We start from the raw sequence: 21,820 nt of genomic DNA, 5'->3' as shown, positions 1-21,820 counted from the left end.
TATCAGTCAAGGTGAGGTGGCGATTTCCCCTTGAGTTTCTCTGAGATCGTCCCAGCAGGAGAGCGTGTGCGGCTCCCTGCCCTCCCACAAGTGACCTACCCCAGTGACCGTTCTAGGCACCGATCAGAGGGTGACCCTGTGCCTGGTCGTACTCTGCTGCTCCCCCTGGTGTTGGGGGCTGGGAGTGCTCCAGAAGCAGCGTCTACAGGGGACTCTCTTGACTGAGCCTAGGTCACAACCCAAAGAAAGGTCAAAGGTTGAACCCACTGGTTTGCAATGAAACGCTCCCTCCTGCAGAAAAGGACTATAATTAACCAGCCATTGGAGCAGGGTCCTGTACCTGCATCTTCAACCTCCCTGTGCCAAGGTGATAGAGTCATTGTCACTTTCTCGCTCTGCCCCAGGGACTATTTAATTATTTAGTCAAAGTGGAGCAGCTCGATCAGAAGAGATTGCGGGGGATCCTCACATCAGAATATCCCAGACCCCTGTGGTTAGGGCAGTCACCTGAGCGGTGGGAGACCTTTGTTCAAATACTCCCCCCCCCGCCCCGTCAGGCAGAGCAGGGAGTAGAACCTGAGTCTCCCATGTGCCAGGTGAGTGCCCTAACCACTGGGCTCAAAGTTACAAAGGAGCCTCTGTCGGCACCTCCCCTGGATTTTGTCGGGGACCCCATGCAGAAGGGGTGCTCAGCACACTCCTACCGGATTGGGCCCCACCGACAAGGTAGGCTTTCCATTGCCTGCCTTCTGGTTTGAGGATCCTTCTGGGGTTTACCCAGGGGGCAGGTGTCTGGACGCCTAGGGTGAGGCAGGAGTGCTCAAACTCAGGAGCAGAGAAATTTAGGAGCCCTGGGAAATGTTCCCGTAGACGTGTTGGTGCTGAGCGAGGTCAGGCGCCTGCAGAGTTCGAGGCAGCCAGGCAGAGGATTTCTGCATGTCAGGGGGGCGGGAAGAGGTGGGGCAGAGCAGGCCTGGGAAGAGGTGGGGAGGGAGTGAGGCCTTGGGGGAAGGGGTGGGGTGGGGGCAGAGCAGGGGTCAAGCACCCCCAGGGAAATTAGAAAGACGGCGCCTCTGGGTATTGTTATTGGAGAGCGTCCGCTAAGCAGTCTGGGGATGCTCATGAGCACAGTCGGCTGCAAGTGACAGAGGCTGAAGGATCCATCCCTCCAGCCTCCCCCTCACAGCTCCGGGAGGCCACTTCTGTTGGCCAAAAATCACTGCAGGTCACATGTGTCTGACTAATGACTGCAATTCGCAGGCAATATGTTCACCAGCAAAAAAAAAAAACAAAATAAAACCCCAGCATCAGTGAGAGCCTCTGCCTGAGTCCATCCACCAGAGCTGACAGCATCTGGGTGCCCAGAAGCAGCAAGGCTGGCTAGAAGGAAGTTTACAACCATGTAGCCAGTTTGCCTTACACAAGGGTAACAATAAGAAAAGGAGGACTTGTGGCACCTTAGAGACTAACCAATTTATTTGAGCATGAGCTTTCGTGAGCTACAGCTCACTTCATCGGATGCATACTGTGGAAACTGCAGAAGACATTATATACACAGAGACCATGAAACAATACCTCCTCCCACCCCACTCTCCTGCTGGTAATAGCTTATCTAAAGTGATCATCAAGTTGGGCCATTTCCAGCACAAATCCAGGTTTTCTCACCCTCCTCCCCCCCTCCCCCCCCACAAACTCACTCTCCTGCTGGTAGTAGCTTATCCAAAGTGACCACTCTCCTCACAATGTGTATTAAAATCAAGGTGGGCCATTTCCAGCACAAATACAGGTTTTCTCACCCCCCCACCCCCTTTTTTTTATCACAAATAGGCGTCACAATAGGCAGCACAAAGCATGGCAGCAAATGGTCCTGGGTTTTGGTCGCATTCAAGCAACATTCATTCAATATCTTTCTGTGTTAGCCTCAAGAGAGTGATATCATTCCTGGTCACCTGGTTGAAACAGGGGAATTTTTGTAAGGGAACAGTAAAAGGACCCCATTCATGCTGGGCTGTTTGCACTTGGCTAAAAGGGATCATCCCGGAGAATAGCCACGCGGTGGGGTGCGGGAAGGTGTATACTGCACATCCACCCAAAAACCGCAGCCCCTCCTTTTAAATGTGAAACCCAACCCATTTCTTGCTCTGGAAAAGGAGGGCGCTGGAGTTTGAAACCATTCCCACATGTGATGAAGGCGTAAGAAGCCAACCCCGCGTACCAAAAGGCTTACCATGGCCGTCTGGAAACCAAATTCTGTTGCCCAGCTGTTTGTGATGTGTCACCATACCGGCAGGTACTCAATATAAAAGGCAAAATGTGACCTAGTACCTAAAGCACATGTGCTGTCTGCTGTGAATTGCTTGATTCACTGTGAAAGAGTCTCCCTTTTGTTCTCAGAAATGTATCATCTTAAATTTTACACTCCCATTTTATCTCCCCCCAGGTGCAGATGTTTCTAGGCTCCCCCTATCATGTCCATCCCTGAGGTTGTCGCAGATTAGAAGGCAAAAAAATCCCACTCGCGATGACATGTTTTCCGAGCTCATGCAGTCCTCCCGCACTGATAGGGCACAGCTTAATGCATGGAGGCATTCAGTGGCAGAGGCCAGGAAAGCATTAAGTGACCACGAAGAGCAGAGGCAGGACGTGATGCTGAGACTAATGGAGGAGCAAACAGACATGATAAAGTATCTTTTGGGAAAGCAAACGGACATGAGGAAGCATCTGTTGGAGATGCAGGAAAGCCAACAAGAGCACAGACTCCCGCTAAATACATTGTAAAATGGCATGCCATCCTCCCCAAGTTCCATATCCTCCTCACCCAGACGCCCAAGAATGTGGGCGGGGGGGAGACTCCGGGCACCCAGCCACTCAACTCCAGAGGATGGCCCAAGCAACAGAACGCTGTCATTCAAACAGTTTTGATTTTCGTGTGGCTACAATAAGCAATGTGACCTTGTCCTTCCCTCCTCCTCCACCCCACCCCACCCCACCCGGGCTACCTTGTCCGTTATCTCACTTTTTTTAATTAATAAAGAAAGAATGCATGGTTACAAAACAATAGTTACTTTATTTTGAAGTGGGGAGGGTGGTTGGCTTACAGGGAATTAAAATCAACAAAGGGGGCGAGTTTGCATCAAGGAGAAACACACACAACTGTCACACCGTAGCCTGGCCAGTCATGAAACTAGTTTTCAAAGCCTCTCTGATGCGCAGCACGCCCGGCTGTGCTCTTCTAACCGCCCTGGTGTCTGGCTGCTCAAAATCGGACATCAGGCTATTTGCCTCAACCTCCCACCCCGCCATAAACGTCTCCCCCTTACTCTCACAGATATTATGGACCACACAGCAAGTAGCAATAACAATGAGACTGTTGGTTGTGCTGAGGTCTAACCTAGTCAGCAAACAGCGCCAGCAAGCTTTTAAACGTCCAAAGGCACATTCTACCACCATTCTGCACTTGCTCAGCCTATAGTTGAACTGCTCCGTAGTGCTGTCCAGGCTGCCTGTGTATGGCTTCATGAGCCATCGGAGCAAGGGGTAGGCTGGGCCTCTAAGGATAACTCTTGGCATGTCAACGTCACCAATGATAATTTTCCAGTCTGGGAAGAAAGTTCCGTCTTCCAGCTTTCCCAAGAGACAGGAGCTCCTAAAGATGCGCGTGTCATGCACCTTTCCCGACCATCCCACGTTGATGTTGGTGAAATGGCCCTTGTGATCCAGCACTGCCTGCAACACCATTGAGAAGTACCCCTTGTGGTTTATGGACTCTTTGGCAAGGTGGTCTGGTGCCAAGACAGGGATATGCATTCCGTCTATCGTCCCACCACAGTTAGCGAACCCCACTGCATCAAAGCCATCCACTATGTCCTGCACGTTTCCCAGAGTCACTACCCTTCTTAGCAGAAGGGTATTGATTACCCTGGCTACTTGGATCACAGCAGCCCCCATGGTAGATTTACCCACTCCGAATTGAGTCCTGACTTTCTGTTGTTGCAAGCTTCCAAAGGGCTATCGCCACTCTCTTCTTTACCATCAAAGCAGGTCTCATTTTGGTATTGCTGCACTTCAGGGTGGGTGAAAGCAATTTGCAAAGTTCCATGAAAGTGACCTTACGCATGTGAAAGTTTTGAATCCACTGGTCATCATCCCATACCTGCATAACTATGTGGTCCCACCAGTCTGTGCTTGTTTCCCAGGACCAGAATCGGCATTCCACTGTGTCAACATGCCCAAATGCTGCCAGCATATGGCAATTGCTACATTCCATGGTGTGAAGCTATTGACATAAACTAGGATCATATAGATCATTGTTGCAACCACTGTTATAGATTTGCAGCAAATATTGTACAAAGGTTGTCGTGTGAGGTGTCTATAAAGAGGTTATGATTTGCTGATTATGATTATGCTGTCTGTATGTGTGTATCATTTTTGTTGTTGAAGTCATGAATATTGGCTATGTACTTGCATCTCAGTGTGTTTTGATTCTAAGTAGCCTCAGTAAAGCATTTGGTCAGCTTCTTGAGAAAGGACTATTCTCAATAAGTGCCCAGTCAAGAAACACTTAACTGACAAAAAGAAAAGGAGTACTTGTGGCACCTGAGAGACTAACCAATTTATTTGAGCATGAGCTTTCGTGAGCTACAGCTCACTTCATCGGATGAAGTGCATCCGATGAAGTGAGCTGTAGCTCATGAAAGCTCATGCTCAGATAAATTGGTTAGTCTCTAAGGTGCCACAAGTACTCCTTTTCTTTTTGCGAATACAGACTAACAATGCTGTTACTCTGAAACTTAACTGACAATGGACTTTGGGAGACACCAATCCACATCTGAGCTTTCCTGGGAACAGTCAAACTAACATGTAAACAATGGCATCGGCCTGTAAAGAACTGAGTCATGCATGGACATGTGGCTTGCCCATGTGACTCCAGACTCCATCTTGCTGCTGTGATTTCCACAGTAGGAATGGAGGGATGTCCTTCCACATGGCAAGAGCCTATAAAAGGCTTCTGCATCTCCTCCATCTTGTCTTCAGTCCTGCTTCTGAGCTCTGGAGGGACTTTGTTACAAACTGAAGCTCTGAACAAAGGACTGAATGACTCATCCCAGCTGTGGATGCACTCCAGAGACCTGATTTGAACCTGCAGTTTATTCTACAACTGTAGAAGCCTGAACCAAGAACTTTGCCATCACTGTGTGTAAATGATTCCATTTAACCAATTCTAGCTCTCATCTATATCTTTTTCCTTTTATGAACAAACCTTTAGATTTTAGATTCTAAAGCATTGGCAACAGCATGATTTGTGGGTAAGATCTGACTGGTATATGTTCCTGGGTCTGGGGATTGGTCCTTTGGGATCGAGAGAACCTTTTTTCTTTTACTGGGCTATTCCTTTTCATAACCATTCCTCCCCATAACGAGTGGCACTGGTGGTGATTCTTGGAAACGGGAGTGTCTAAGGGAATTGCGCCTTGTATGACTTGTGGTTAGCCAGTGAGGTAAAACCAAAGTCTTCTCTGTTTGGCTGGTTTGTTTTGCCTTGGTGTGCAAAAAAAAACCCAGCCTTCGGCTATAACTGCCCTGCTCTAAGCAATTTGCCCTGAATTAATACACTCAGTTGTGTCCCACCAAAGCCAGCATCATTACACATGGCTTCCAGCACGTCTGTGTGCGTGGCCTCCTCACATTCTTCCTCACGCCGGTGGCTCCTGGCTCGGCTCTGCACATGCTGCAGGATAATGTGTGAGGTGTTTGCAATGCTCACAACAGCAGTGTACAGCTGTACGGGCTCCATGCTTGCAGTGGTCTGGGAGGGAGTTAGGGTGTGGGAGGGGGCTCAGGGCTAGGGCTGGGGCAGAGGTTGGAGTGCGGGGCGCTTGTCTAGAGCAGGTCCTGTTTGGTGGCACAGCAGAACTGGCAGGCACCTTGCCTGCCCTGGCCCCTCGCTGCTCCTCCCTGATTGACTCTGAAGCTGCCAGCACAACCCAGACATCCCTGGCTGCAGCCTTGGGAGGTGGGGGCCAGGTGGCTCCACTCACTGCCCTGCGCTTGCCTACAGGCAACGCCCCCACGCAGCGTGCAGAACCGGCCCTGCCTCCCCAGGCAGGGGCCAGAATGCAAGGGCTTTAGTGGCTACAGCCCGGGGCCCAGGGCTAAGGGGGCCCCACAAAAGATCTGGACTTTTGGCTGCCCGGAGATCTTTTTGCAGGGGGTCCCTTAGTCTGTGGCCCTGGGCTGCAGACCCTAAAGCCCCTGTGTTCATCCAGCCCTGCCCCTGCCCCATTCCAGCTGCCGCAGTCTCTTCCAGTCATTCTCCTTGGATCAATACTGAACTCATCAGCACTGTGTGGGCTGGTTCTGCTGGGGGGAAATACGAGCCAGGGACCCATGTTTGGGTTTTGTCTGACCCTGGGGAGAGGCATGTCAGCTTGGAGAGCAGGGACAACGGAGACTGCTCAGCACACAGAGCTGGACATGCTCATGTCCACAATGAGCAGCAATCTCCCCCTCTGCACAGGCTCTTTGCTGCTGGAGCTCCCCGCAAATGTTTCCCACCAACGCATTTGCCGCCACAGATCTAGACTCTGACCCGGGTAGCCAGCGTTTGGGACCTGCTAGGTTCTTCCATTGGCAGGAGAAATTGAATATAGGAGTCAGGTATTTCTTTGGAGCAATCTTTATAATTAACAAACAATGTCCACAAATTCCTGTGCCCTGAACAGGATAGAAACAAACAGCAGCCAGCAGTTTCCTAACTCGGAAATGCACGTCTGCCTTTCCAGGGCTCCCTGTCCCTGAAGCAAGCCCTCTCTCTGTTTTCTGCCAGATTCACACTCACGACTGCTTCTTTTGACTTTCTACAGCACACATACAAAGCAATCCCTCAGCCTCTGTGTTTCCTGCTAGCTCCAGGGAAACCCCAATTAGGCCTGCTCTACACAACACTTAGATCAACCGTCAGGAACAGTATCCCCGATAATGTCACGGCTAACCTGGTGGCTGAACTTTGTGACTTTGTCCTCACCCACAACTATTTCACATTTGGGGACAATGTATACCTTCAAATCAGCGGCACTGCTATGGGTATCCCCATGGCCCCACAGTATGCCAACATTTTTATGGCTGACTTAGAACAACGCTTCCTCAGCTCTCGTCCCCTCATGCCCCTACTCTACTTGCGCTATATTGATGACATCTTCATCATCTGGACCCATGGAAAAGAAGCCCTTGAGGAATTCCACCATGATTTTAACAATTTGCATCCCACCACCAACCTCAGCCTGGACCAGTCCACACAAGAGATCCACTTCCTTGACACTATGGTGCTAATTAGCGATGGTCACATAAACACCACCCTACACTGGAAACCTACTGACCGCTATTCCTACCTACATGCCTCCAGCTTTCACCCAGATCACACCACAGGATCCATTGTGTACAGCCAAGCTCTACGATATAACCACATTTGCTCCAACCCCTCAGACAGAGACAAACACCTACAAGATCTCTATCAAGCATTCTTACAACTACAATACCCACCTGCTGAAGTGAAGAAACAGACTGACAGAGCCAGAAGAGTACCCAGAAGTCACCTACTACAGGACAGGCCCAACAAAGAAAATAACAGAACGCCACTAGCCGTCACCTTCAGCCCCCAACTAAAACCTCTCCAACGCATCATCAAGGATCTACAACCTATCCTGAAGGACGACCCATCACTCTCACAAATCTTGGGAGACAGGCAAGTCCTTGCTTACAGACAGCCCCGCAACCTGAAGCAAATACTCACCAGCAACCACACACCACACAACAGAACCACTAACCCAGGAACCTATCTTTGCAACAAAGCCCGTTGGCAACTGTGTCCACATATCTATTCAGGGGACACCATCATAGGGCCTAATCACATCAGTCACACTATCAGAGGCTCGTTCACCTGCATATCTACCAATGTGATATATGCCATCATGTGCCAGCAATGCCCCTCTGCCATGTACATTGGTCAAACTGGACAGTCTCTATGTAAAAGAATAAATGGACACAAATCAGATGACAAGAATTATAACATTCATAAACCAGTCGGAGAACACTTCAATCTCTCTGGTCATTCGATTACAGACCATTACACTCCTTACAGTGTGTATGGTAACACCCATTTTTTCATGATCTCTGTGTATATAAATCTCCCCACTGTATTTTCCACTGAATGCATCCGATGAAGTGAGCTGTAGCTCATGAAAGCTTATGCTCAAATAAATTGGTTAGTCCCTAAGGTGGCACAAGTCCTCCTTTTCTTTTTAGATCAACCTAGTGAAGTCACCCAGAGCTGTGAAACATTGTGCTCTGAGTGCCACAGCGAGATGGACCTAACCCCTGGTGCAGACAATGGAATTCTGGCAGTCACCTGGCTACGGCCTCTCAGAAAGGGGGATTAACTACAGTAATGGAAAAACCACTTCCGTCAATGCAGGATGCATCTACACTACGGCACTTCAGCGACACAGCTGTAGCTCTGCTACAGTAGCGACTGTAGCGTAGACATACCCTTATTCTTCCAGAGGCCTGGTCTTTACCTACAACTTAGGTTGGCCTTGATACTGTGCTCAGCGCTGTGGAAACTTTCACACCCTGTGTGACGTAGTCAGACGGATCTAACCCCTGGACGTAGACGTAGATAGGTCAAGGGAAGAATTCCTCTGTCGATCTAACAACTGCCTCTCCCAGAGATGTAGTGTAAACTCACCCTTAGACTGTGATCCAGAAAAGCCAGCACTGTAGTGGGGAAGCCACCTAAGCTAGCCAATGGGAGATACCAGTGAGAGGGGCAAGTGCTAAGGCCTCCCTGAACAGAGGTAGACACCTGCTTAGTTGCACAGCCCATGGCTGGAGGAGGATGTGGGGATCCTGTCACATCACCTTCCTTATTGTAGTGCACCACCGCGATGACTAGAGTTATGGATGAGACCAGCTTTCTCTTTAAAACTTGACTATTGTAAGTGCACTGAGATCAACAAAGTCCCTTGGTTTGCCTGGACATTTGGTGTGCCCTGCGGAGGAGCAGGGTCAGGCTGGGGGCCAAATTGGAGGCCAGTTGACGAAGGGTTCCCAAGATACGTCTCCCTGGTAAAACAGCTTCTCTAAAAGTGCATGGCTTCTACTACCATTTGTGTTCACTGATAGAGAAAAGCCCAGAGTGGAGCGTTTTGCTTCAACGTCTCACTCACCGGACGGTTACTCTCAGAGAGTGTCTGGGACCAGGGTTGCCAAGTGCTGAAAATAATTTTTATGGACAGTATAGAAAAAAAATTACGGACAACCAAACGCTTTTACGGACACATACTTACGTAATATAAAGATGGCTCAAAAGGGAACAATATTCAGTCTTTTTATTCCTACATCAAAACAGAAATGTTATTCGGCTAGTTTCACCGACTTACTAGCCACATCAGCGTCCTCCAAGTTCTCCAGTTTGTGATCATACACACACACGCGCGTTCATGAGCAGCTCACAGGCACAGGGTATTTCCTGCAAAATTTGCTTTGTTTTTCAATTCTTTCTGCAGTCTCTGGATCCAGCTCTTCCAGCTGGGCCAGTAGGAGTCACTCTTGTTCCTCCAGGACATGGTGCAGTTGCTGAAAGTAAGACACAAGTTTCTGCCTTTCAGCTTCTGTCTCTGCCTGTAACATACGACCAGGGAGAGAGCAGAGCAGGGCAGGGACATGGACAGACTCCAGGGATAACTGATAGACACTTGCATCCATAGGATAGATCATATCATTGGAAACTTTCCTGAGAATGTGCCTTCAGTTCAGTGGGAAATTCCCCCATCACTTGCTGTTCCTGCAGCCCTTCCAATCCTGGATATGCAAAGCAGCTGAAGCCTGAGGCCCGCCATGTGGGACTGACAGCCGGAGCCACGTTGTGGGGTTGAAGATGAAGCCCTGTGTGCAGAGATGAAGTCACAGAGGTCAAATAAAATCACAGAATCGATGACCTCCATGTTCCACTCGTACCAGTGGTTATCATATAATTTTTTGTGATCTCATGACCCCCCCTACAAAAGCCTTGCAATCCCCTTTTTGGTCAGGACCCTCCAGTTTGCAAAACACTGGCTGAGTGGTTAGCGCACTCTCCTGAGCAGTGGGGGACTCTGGTTCAAGTAATGCCCCCCACCCCCGGCAGGCAGTGGGAGCATAGATGCTGACTTGTATTTTTCCCTGGGGGTGCTCTACCCCCGCTCTGCCCTGAGGCCATGCCCCCACCATGCCCCTCCCCTGAGGCCCTGCCCTAGCTCCGCCTCTTCTGACCCACTCCGCCTCCTCCCCTAAGGCCTTGCCCTCTGGCTGCCTCTTCCCACCCCGGCTCCAACCCCTCCACCAAAGCCGCAGCCAATCTGCAGCTCGCTGCTCTCCACCCTCCCCCAGGCACCTCCCCCAGCCATCAAACAGCTCATTGGCAGCCCCACAGAACAGCTAGGGCTGGTGGGTGCTGAGCTCCCCCTGTATTTTTTCCGTGGGTGTTTGAGCTCCGGAGCACCCCTGGGGTCAGCCCCTCTGCTGCTTCCAATCATGGGACTGAGCAGTGACCAAGTATAAACAGCGACTTACAATGAGACTTAGCCCACGTCCTGCTGTTAATGGACAAGTCCATGAGGCCAAAATTTACAGCAGTGGCCTGATTTTGGGGTGTCTGGGTTTATCTCCTCGAAACACAGGACTTCAGAGCACATGTTCCACCCGCATTCGCAGCTGCAGCTGGAGTCAGTGGGTGCTGCCGGTGCCCAGCCCCTTGGAGAACCAGCCCCTCAGCACTTAGCTCAGTCCCCAAATTTGGACCCTAAATCAAAAGACATTCTTGCGATTTGGACCCAGCCCATCGTGCTCTGGCTCCTGTGCCGGCAAGCATGGCTGTTTGTGTCTCCTCCCCAGCAGCTGCAGGCACAGGGAGTGCTCCTGGGAGGGGCGGGAGGGAGGGAGGTTGGGGCATGGACAGGCTGGAGGAGGAAGGGGTGGAAAGGGACAGAGGGGTGTGGCCAGGGTGAAGCTGCATCTCTTGTACTCTGCACCCTGGCAAAACCCCTTAGGACCATTAAACCAGGGATGCAGCTCTGGCTGGAGCTCAGGACTTGCCTAGCTGCTCCTAAGGTCTGCATTGGCCCCTATAGCCACTGAATAGGGAGGCCATTGAACCAGCCCACTCCCTGCCTCAGTTTCCCCATCTATACAATGCCTGTGTGTCTCGCCGTGTCCCCGATGGCGGCTTCCCAGACTGCTCCAGGCCTCCTCCGTCTGTCCCCACATCCCCTGCTGCAGTCGCAATGGGCAAGTGGCCTGAGAGGTCTGTGTTTATCCCACACCACGTACCCTGCAGGCCCCTAGTGCGAGCTCCCCTCACACCGGCTGCCCTCGGCCATTGGGCCCCAGCCCTCACCTGGGGGACAGGAGCTTGGTCTCCCTGCAGTCCCTGGTCTCTCTGCCGGGACGGACAAACTGGGAGAAAATGGGAGCAGGCCTTGCTGGGCGTGGTTGTGTGACAGGGTCACCTGCCCCCTAGGACCCAGGCTGAGATCCCAGCACATTCCACAGGCCCCTGAGCCGCCAGCAGATGGACTCTCAGCCTCCGTCCCTGTGGTGGTGGGGGAGGCTCTGGCTCATTGCCCTGGGGGAGCTGCTGCGGGAGGGAGGAGATTTAGCTCCTCACAGACAATTTTAACAGTTCTAAAGCTTCAACTTTTTGAATCTCAGTGTCTAGTGTCATTGAATAGTTCTGGTCTGACCAAAATATTGTCTGATCCCCCCAGAACTGATACATTTTTCACCAAAGCCTCCAGGGTTTAAATTGATCGGGTTCTTCCTGCTCAGCAAACAGCACCAGGCACTTTCAGGCAAGGAACCAACCTTCCCCCCCCTGCTTGTTGCTGCAGGCGGGGCACAGTGTGAACTCAGGAAACTGAAACTTACCCTGTCCCACTGCCCGGAGGGAGCCATGGCTGCAGCGAGCCCGGTGGAACGTCTCCAGGAGGAAGCGACATGTCCCGTCTGTCTGGAGTATTTCACAGACCCTGTCACTCTGGAGTGTGGGCACAATTTCTGCCGCGCCTGCATCGCCCAATGCTGGGAGGGACCCGACACAGCCGCCTCCTGCCCTCAGTGCAGAGAAACTGTGCAACAGAGAAACCTCAGGCCCAACAGGCAGATGGCAAATGTCGTAGAAATCGCCAAGCAGCTGAGTTTCCAGGCAGCAAAGGGAGCAGGAGCGGGCGGGGTGTGTGGGGAACACCAGGAGGCTCTGAAACTGTTCTGTGAAGAGGATCAAACCCCCATCTGTGTGATCTGCAGAGAGTCCCGGGCTCACCGCACTCACATGGTGGTTCCCATACAGGAAGCTGCCCAGGAGTACAAGGTAGGGAGTTGCTACCCAATCTAATGGGTAATAACTTTGGATGTTAATTACAGGTTAATGGTGTAACCCTGTCATTCAGCTGTGTGTAGCCTTCATTGCATGAAAGCTGATTGGGGGAGTTACAAGCTGTGGCTGGTATTACTGTGTTTATTGTTATTTGCATCCCCTAGAGACCTCAGATGAGATCTGACCTCGATTGTGGGGGCATTGCACAAAACCAAGTGAGGGCCAATCCCTGCCCCGAGCCATTTACAGTCTAACTGGACAAGACAGGGTCGGAGGGGAAACTGAGGCACAGTGAGGGGAAGTGACTTGTCCAAGGTCACTCAGCAGATCAGTGGCAGAGCTGGATATAAAAACCTGGTTTTCCAAGGCCCAGTTCAGTGCTCTAACCACTTGCTACTCTGCCCCTTTCAGCTGCACTGAGTAGTGATGAAGTGCAAAGAGTAGGAGGAAAAGACTCCTCGATACAGGTCCTAGGCGTGGCAAGGAGAGGAGGTTTCCCACTGGGATTCTGAACTCCTGTCCTGCTCCATGAGGGTTAAACTCAGATGCTGTCGGCCTGCACTAGAGGAGATCACTGGGCTGAACACGGTGTGGGACCCTGAGCACCTTCAGTCCACACCCACAAGGGCTCCAGTCAGCGCAGGTCCATGCCATATGCCACTGGGATCAGACTTATCTTCAGCAAAACTTACCCCTGGGCCGTGCAGACCAGTGCCAGTCTGACCTGTTCTCGTGTGTTCATGGGCAAGGACCAGCCAACGTGGTTCCGTTCGTCCCACCAGGCAGCCCTTTGAAATCTGCCAGAATCCACTGCTTCTGGGGTCTTTACTAGGGACTTTGGGGTAGCTACCCAGAGGCCATTGCCAGGGGAAGGGGCTAGGACAGCACTAGGGCAAACCCCAGCTGTTCCTAACACAAATCAACACATCTAATGGGGTACAGGGCTGAAAGTCAATGGAGTTGGACTCCTTTGAGCATCCCAGCCTATATGGCTGCCCCCGGTGGCTTCTGGGATTGGTATCACTGTTTATTAAATCTTCTCAAAAAACAGCTTTATAGATTCACCACCATAGGACACCAGTTTTTCACTGGTTCGACTCAATGGAGAAAGTGGATGTAATAACTTCAAACAAAACCCGCCCAATTTCCATAAATCAGGTTTCATTTCCTTGGTGTCTCTGATGTCCTACCTCTAGAAAGACCCACTGTTGTACACACTATTGTGTGACTGTGTTGGTCCTGGGCTATTAAAAAGACAAGGTAGGTGAAGTAATATCTGCTCATGGCAGCTTCTGTGGTGAACGAGAAGCTTTCAAGCTTACACAGAGCCCTTCTTCAGGCCTGGGAAAGAGTGTGTTCCCCAGAGCTGAGTTGTGTGTAACTTTTTTGCCAACAGGAGCTGGGCCAGCAGAAGGTATTGCCGTACCCAGCTAGTTAATCTAGGAAGACTGAGTGTTATGTAGAATTCTGGGTGGGAAAACACCTCATCCACCCCCTACAACCCTGAAAATAAACCCACCAAATCATTTCTGTTTGTCAGGAAAAAATACAAGCCCATTTGAAGACTTTGAGGGAAGAGAGCGAAAAGCTGCTGGGATTGAAAGTGGCTGGAGAGGAGAGAAGCCGGGAGTATCTGGTCGGTGCCTGTTGTTCTTCACCTGCTGGGACATGGAGCTGGGAGGGATGTTTATTGGTAGATTTCTCTGTGGCCTTGTGTGTGTTTCTCCAGGATCATGGGACACTCTGTGTGTGTGTGTGTGTGTGCGTGGGCGTGCGCATATCACAAATGTTCTCTCCCTGGAGAAGGACAACAGCGTCTTCTGCAGGATCTAAGATGCATTTAATTAATGAGTTAATTACTACCCCTTGTGGCTTTCACAAAATTTCTCCCAAACCGCACAGACTATATCCCAGTAGACATGGAGACAGCCCTTGCAGAGAGATTGGGCCCAAATGCGAAGCTGTAAGAAAATCCTCTCCTTTGTGATCACAGTGTCGAGTCAAGTGTCAGGATGTGAAGAATGGTGGGTTTGGAACCTCAGTCCACAGAGACTCTCATTACAACCCGACCGCTCTCCAGAGCCAGCGGGGGAGGGGCTAGTGGAACTCTGGCCCACCAGCGGATCTGCCTACGAAGCTCCTGATTGGAGCAGACGTTCGGCTGCATGAATTACGCCAGCGGGAGTCACGGGAAGTTGTCCAAACAACTGAGTGAACTCCCGATCTGCTGCTGGACTGGACCCTGACGCTGGCTTGGCCCTGGTGTTGTTCCTGGCTCAGGTTTGACCTGCAGTACTGCTGTCTGACTTTGGCTTGACACTTTGCGTGGCTGCCTGACTCCGACTCCAGTCCTGATCCCCCGTGTGACTCCAGACACTGATTCTGGCTCAGCCTTTGGCATGACTTCTGAGCTCGACTGTAGCCCCAACCCTTGGTGAGATCCTGACTTTGACTCCAGCTCTGAGCACTAGGCCTGATGGCTCATGGCTTGGTCTCTCCACAGATGTGTTAGAGATTGTAAAGAAACTCTCTCTTGTAAGAGTGTATGAAAGGTCATCAGGCTCCATCCGTGTTCCTGACCAGCCCTTTCCTTATTTCTTCTAGAAACAGACAGAAACCGAGAGGCAGAAGATTGTGTCTGAATTTCAACAACTGCGGCAGTTCCTGGAAGAACAAGAGCGACTCCTGCTGGCCCAGCTGGAAAAGCTGGACAAGGAGATTGTGAAGATACAGAATGAAAATATCTCCAAACTCTCAGAGGGGATTTCCCGTCTCAGTGAGCTGATCAGTGAGATGGAGGGGAAGTGTCAGAAACCAGCAAGTGAATTCCTGCAGGTGAGACTGAGCTAGAAACATCCCAAATCCCGACACAGGGACAAGAAGTACGGGCTCCGGGGTCCAGCAGTCAGAGATCTCAGTGTAACTCAATGTGTGCATTGCCGAAATGTGAATGACTATTGTTCTTTGCAGACTCACAGACACATTGATATTAGAGCTGGAAAAGCCCCATTAGCTCAGTGAAACCATGGCCCCGGGGCCAGGGCAGGGCTGATTTTCCCTGTATTTGCAAAACCCCTTTCCTGGAATCCCAAGTGAGTGTGAGGTGGTACTGTGATTTTTTTTAATCTCTCTCTCCTCTCTCTCCCCTCTAGGATGTCAGAAGCACCTTGAGTAGGTACGTGGCTCTCTCACTCCCACACATACTTGGCAATGCTGGGGAAGAGCATGGAGATGACGTTTGCACCACATCTCCACAGCAACATGTGTGGGATTTTGGATACAAATCTCTCAGATAAACTTCATCCTGAGGTTCTCACCCTGGTACAGAAGAGTCTGGAATTGTCCATTCAGTGGGAAAGACTGACCTCAAGTGTTTCCTCGAGATGTCACATCCCTGGGGGAGTGGCTGCCTCAGGATTGTGGGGATGGAATATGGGCCTGTCACTACTGGGGCCCTGGTTACCATTCAGCCCAAGGCAGCAGTGGTCAAGAGTCTTTCCCATCTGAGTCTTTCCCGGCCTGAGGACAGTTTGGAGACCTGTGTGGAATGAGCTGGGGAGGGGGCAGTTGGTGTCTCAGTTTAGTTTCTAGTGGACAGATTTCTACAGCACTTTACATCGGAACCTCCTGTCCCTCAGAGCATGGAGGCTAAGGAGTGAATTGGCCATGGAGACTCAATTCCCCTTTTGTCCCCAGAGCTGAGCTCACCAGACCAGAGCTGAAGAATATTAAGGAGTCCTCAGAAGGGAAGGTTGTACGGCCATGGGCTGTGTTGCACCTGCTCTGAGGCTGGGAGAAGTCGAGGAATTCGAACTCCAGGCCCATTAGAGCAGCGACTCGCTAGCCAGAACTTATCATGAGTCACACAATGAAATATAATCACGTGAAATTGTTTCTCTCCAGGTGTGAGAAGGGGAAGTTCCAGCAGCCAGAGGAGATTTCTCCTGAACTGGAAGAGGAAGTCAGCGATTTCTCCCAGAAAACTATTGTGCTAATGGAGACTCTGAGGAAGTTCAAAGGTACCCAGAAGGGATTTAGGAATGGAAATTGGGAAGAGCCTCTGAGACTGTGGGAAGAGAATGGTGCTGGTCAATTGGTTCACACTTAGATGATGCTTCTATTTAATTGTTGGGTGAGATGGCCAGACATTTGGGTCCAAGACACTCAGGTTGATTAATTCAAACCTTTGTTTGCACCAGAAACATGCTTTTCAATGACAGTTACAAAGTAAGAAATGACTCATCGACTTTAAGGTCAGAAGGGACCATCATGATCCATCTACTCTGACTTCCTGTACATTGCAGGCCACAGAACCTCCCCACCCACTCCTGCAATTTACCCGTAAACTCTGGCTGAATTACTGAAGCCCTCATATAATGATTTAAAGACTTCAAGTTACAGAGAATCCACCTTTCTTCTAGTTTAACATCGGTAAATGATACGTGCCCCATATGACAGAGGAAGAAAAAATAAACCCCAGAGTCTCTGGCAATTTGATTTGGTGGAAAATTCCTTCCCTATCCCAAATATGGTAGTCAGTTGGAGACTGAGCATTTCAGAAGACCCAACAGCCAGGCACCTGGGAAAGATTTCTCTCTAACTCAGAGCACTCCCCGACTCGTGCCCCATCACCAGCCATTGGGATATTTGTTACTAGCCATCGCATATAGAAAGAAGTGCTGGTCAGTTCCCTTCTCCTGGGGCATAGGTGGATCACGGGGGAATTTCTCCTAGGAAGCTCTAATTACCCCTTACAATGTCTGGAATATTAGACACCTCCAAATTGCATATTTACTAGTTCTTTTCCAATCACCTTTGAGTGGTATGAATATTAAGTACCTTTTATAGGTCACACACTACATATGCATGAACACATCATTGGCAGGGCTTCTTTTGTTCAAGTTATTTTCATGTTCTTGTTCTCTTCTCTGATTGGTTTATTACCACTGATTATGCACACGCCACTTTCCCCCTTGTCTCCACACAGGGGGTATTGGACTTTGCTAACTTCTCTGTGGCTGGATGCACAGCCCCCCTCAGCCTAGCTCCAGCCCCTCAGTGCCTCACCCCACTGCACAGCCCCCCTCAGCCTGGTTCCAGCCCCTCAGTGCGACACTACTGCACAGCCCCCCTCAGCTGAGCTCTCTCCAGCCCTTCAGTGCCGCCCCCTACTGCACAGCCCCCCTCAGCCTGACTCCAGCCCTTCAGGGCCACCTCCATATTGCACAGCTCCCCACAGCCAGCACTAGCCCCTCATTGGTACTCCTCCCCCACCTGCACAGACCCCCTCAGCCTAGCTTCCCAGGAGCAGCAGGGATGAGGGACAGTGGGAAGCCACTTCTGGGAGCCACCAGAGGTGAGTCCCCCCACCAAAGAATTTGTTCCACTCTGGCCTCTGCTCACAACAGACCCCCGCCCACAGCCAGAGCTTGTCCCTTTGTCCTGGTCAGGAGACAGAGGAGGTTCCCATCGACCCTGGGATCACCCCTGCCTGGAGAGGGGTGCTCTAGTCACAGTGAGGTGATGGGAAACCCTGCTCCACTGAGAGACCCCCCTCCTCTGCTTCCCACATCCTGTGACATGATGGGGGATCTCCCATGTAAGGGATGCAGACAGGGGAGAGACATGGGGTAAGCGGTGTAGAGGTGGGACACACACACACAGAGACACTCATCCTCCCATCAGACATATTATTTAAACAAGAAAAATGAAAGACTAGTGACAACAATGCACTGAAATATGGTTTTAGGAGAAATATTTATTTCAATGCTGCCATCCCACAAAAAAAATATTGACTGCGGCAGTGAGGGTTATTCAAAAACACTCACCTGAGTTGAATTTATTACTATTATTATTGGTCATTATTTATTAACGAGCTAGGTTATGGGGTTTTCAGTGTGGAAAATTGTGCGTTATTTTACTGGTTGAATGATGACTGAATGACATAACCCCCCGCCACTGTCCGCCACCCACTCCGGTAATTTTGTCAAGTGTACGTCGCACAACATGATGCTGCCTGACCCTGGCCAAAGGGACCAAAGTGGCTAAAGTTACTTTTCAGCCAAAGTCTCTGTATGATCTGGGTCTAGGTTATGAGGAAAGGCAGTGAGTGAATGAGACAAACCAACTGGAGTTTGAAGGGTGGGAGGGGATGAGGAGGGGAAAAGTAAATCTCTCTTACAGATTGTGTGTCCTGGGATGGTTGTGAGGCTGAAAGGACGTTGGTTCCGTTGCTGGGAGATGGTTGAATGAGAGAGGAAATAGAAGGTTTCAGTTAGTTTCTATGAAATGCCTGAGTTTGTCTCTGGGCCTCTCGATCTGTTTCTCTGTCATGATGAAAACACCGTTTTATGCGTTCAGAGTGGGGACGCTGTTAGAAATACGAAAGTCTGAAATCTCGTCTCTTTTCTCCTTTTCCCCGCCAGACACTCTGCCGTCTGCACTGGAATCCCTAGGAGCACACAGACAGGGTGAGTTTGCAGCTGGAGATTGTCTTTACATTAGGAGAAAATTCCAGTCAAAACATCTTCATGAGATTGTAACGAAAGTTAGCAACCAAATCAACACACACAGCCCTAAAAATAACCTATTCACAGTGAGGAGATCCAGGGGCACTGGAACATGGGGGGCCAGAGGGCCAAGCTCACCCTCTTTCAACATGGGCATAGTTTGGGGGCAGGGGCCCTGTTGGCCCCCCACACTGCAAGCCTTGGGCAGGCGTGGCGCATCGCAGCGTTGGCTGTACTTCATGGAGGGGCGGCTGATCAACTGCGCCCTGTGTAGTGCAGCTTCTTCCTGGTGCTTCTCCCTCTCAGTGGCCCCACCCCTGCTCCTCTTCCCCCCGGACCCTCCCCCTGCCCTGGGTGGTGCACGCCGGAGAGTGGGGACATGGGAAGGTGGAGGGTCAGGGGCTCTCCAGAGTGGCCAAGGCTCCCAGCCTGGCCAGGGGTAGGACCTAGGCGGGAAGATGAAGAGTGGGGCAGGGCCAGGGAGAGGGCAGGGCCACAGGTGGTGGGAACCAGTACCCCCCCTCCCCAACTTCTGCCAAGGTGCCGGAACACTGGGGAGATCCCAAGCTGACATCACACAAATAATCCTGACACCAACCTGAGTGCTGAGTTCATGCCCATGCTAATGAACAGAAACACTCTCCCTGAGCAGCACCCGAACAGAGCTCAATGCCCTGAGGACTGACACATCCCTCTGCTTTACCGCGGTGCAGGGGGTCTCCCCATTGCTCTTCTCCCACATCCTGCCTTTCCTCTGGGAAGGGCTCGGCTCTCCCATTGGAGCTGCTCCCTGCTTCCTGGATTGGGGAGATGCTCTCCCTCTGATGCTGCCAGCTCCTCCCTTCTCTCTGGACTGGGGATGGGGCTACCTCACTGAATGCCACCTCCTACTCTCTGGTGTTAATCAGCTCTTCCCCAATGCTGCACCTTCCTCTCTGTTCCCCAGCCCTGGGAATGGAGACTGCATTAGAGGAGGGAGATTTCCTCTGGGCTTCAAAACTGTACCTGCTTCCTCTGCTCCCTCCCCACTAAATCCTTTCCTGGTGTGTCTCTCCTACTGGGAATGGAGCAGAATGAACAGGGGTAGCTGGGAGCTGATGCTTATGCAAGCAAATGGGAAATTAATGAAGTGGGTCTCCTTACAGAGACTGAGGAAGTGCAGTGACATCTCTGCTCAGTCTCAGGTGCCCAGGACAGAGGCAGCTCCCTGCAATCCAGGCCTGTCCCAGCCAGAACAGGGCTGCTGGGGAGAGTGAGAGAAACGGCCCCGGCCTCCCCCAGGGCCGAGCTCTGCCCCTAACGCTCTGATTCTCTCTCCCCAGCGAATGTGACTCTGGATCCAGACACGGCTCATCCCCAACTAGTCCTGTATGAGGATGGGAAAGGTGTGAGATGGGGAGACACACGACAGCGACTGCCCAACAACCCTGAGAGATTTGACACTGAGCCCTGTGTGCTGGGCTGTGAGGGATTCACCGTGTGGAGACATTGCTGGGAGGTGGAGGAACCTTGCCTGCAGCCCCCCGTAGTAGGTGACTTCTGGGTACAGAGTGACAAAGCCAGGAGAGTGCCCAGAAGCCACCTACTACAGGACAGGCCCAACAAAGAAAATAACAGAACACCACGAGTCATCACCTTCAGCTCCCAACTAAAACCTCTCTAGCGCATCATCAAGGATCTACAACCTATCCTGAAGGACGACCCATCACTCTCACAAATCTTGGGAGACAGGCCAGTCCTTGCCTACAGACAGCCCCCAACCTGAAGCAAATACTCACCAGCAACCACACACCACACAACAGAACCACTAACCCAGGATCCTATCCTTGCAACAAAGCCCGTTGCCAACTGTGCCCACATATTTATTCAGGGGACACCATCACAGGGCCTAATAACATCAGCCACACTGTCAGAGGCTCGTTCACCTGCACATCTATCAATGTGATATATGCCATCATGTGCCAGCAATGCCTCTCTGCCATGGACATTTGTCAAACTGGACAGTCTCTACGTAAAAGAATAAATGGACACAAATCAGACGTCAAGAATTATAACATTCAAAAACCAGTTGGAGAACACTTCAATCTCTCTGGTCACTCAATTTCTGACCTGAAAGTGAGTATTCTTCAACAAAAAAGCTTCATGAACAGACTCCAAGGAGAGACTGCTGAATTAGAATTAACTTGCAAATTGGATACAATTAATTTAGGCTTGAATAGAGACTGGGAGTGGTTGAGTCATTATACAAAGTAACCTATTTCCCCTTGTTTATTCCTCCCCCCCCCCCCTTCCTCAGACGTTCTTGTTAAACCCTGGATTTGTGCTGGAAATGGCCCACCTTGATTATCATACACATTGTAACGAGAGTGATCACTGTAGATAAGCTCTTACCAGCAGGAGAGTGGGGTGAGGGGACAGAAAACATTTTGAAGTGATAAACACCCATTTTTTCATGGTCTGTGTGTATAAAAACCTCCTCACTGTATTTTCCATTTTATGCATCCGATGAAGTGAGCTGTAGCTCACGAAAGCTTATGCTTAAATAAATTCGTTAGTCTCTAAGGTGCCACAAGTCCTCCTTTTCTTTTTGCGAATACAGACTAACATGGCTGCTACTCTGAAACCTATCCCTGACAGGGGAACCAGCCTGGGGGCAGCAAGAGGGGAAGGGATAAAATTGAGGGTGGAGGGGGGTGGAATGGAGCAGCCATGGGGGCTGATCTGTAACAGGGATGGGAGGAGAGTGGGAGAAACACAGGAAAATAAAGAGGGATCAGAAGGGTGGGTTAGAAAAATGAACAGAAAAGGAAAGTATGGAAGGGAAGGAAACAGAGAGATTTATGACATCTGACTGAAAGTGAGACTGTAACTCATTAATTCCCTGTATTAATTCCTGGCCATT

General features: G+C 50.7%; 1 protein-coding gene and 1 long non-coding RNA gene across 4 annotated transcripts; one reads left to right on the top strand and one right to left on the bottom strand.

Annotated features, from left to right (window-relative positions):
• Window positions 1–9,372: 9,372 nt before the first annotated feature.
• LOC142069133 (uncharacterized) lies at window positions 9,373–12,050 on the bottom strand. Its single transcript, XR_012664970.1, has 2 exons — window positions 11,962–12,050; window positions 9,373–9,942 (listed from the first exon to the last, which is right to left on the bottom strand). It is a non-coding gene; the product is annotated as an uncharacterized LOC142069133 (long non-coding RNA).
• Window positions 11,987–21,480, top strand: LOC125629778 (zinc finger protein RFP). 3 transcript variants are annotated; one of them, XM_075119517.1, is made up of 7 exons: window positions 11,987–12,403; window positions 13,950–14,045; window positions 15,014–15,244; window positions 15,562–15,584; window positions 16,313–16,428; window positions 18,835–18,879; window positions 20,241–21,480. In XM_075119517.1, exons 1-7 carry the CDS (start codon window positions 11,987–11,989, stop codon window positions 20,579–20,581), a joined length of 1,269 nt encoding a protein of 422 aa, XP_074975618.1. In that variant the 3' UTR covers window positions 20,582–21,480. The 3 variants fall into 3 exon arrangements, with proteins under 3 accessions (XP_074975618.1, XP_074975617.1, XP_074975619.1); XM_075119516.1 differs by having other exon boundaries at window positions 13,950–14,102; XM_075119518.1 differs by lacking the exon at window positions 13,950–14,045.
• The last annotated feature ends 340 nt before the right edge of the window (window positions 21,481–21,820 follow it).

Source organism: Caretta caretta, chromosome 14 (assembly GCF_965140235.1).
Source record: "Caretta caretta isolate rCarCar2 chromosome 14, rCarCar1.hap1, whole genome shotgun sequence".
Taxonomy (NCBI): domain Eukaryota; kingdom Metazoa; phylum Chordata; order Testudines; family Cheloniidae; genus Caretta; species Caretta caretta.
Note: the sequence above shows the minus strand (reverse complement) of the source record. Positions and strands in the feature narration are given on the sequence as shown.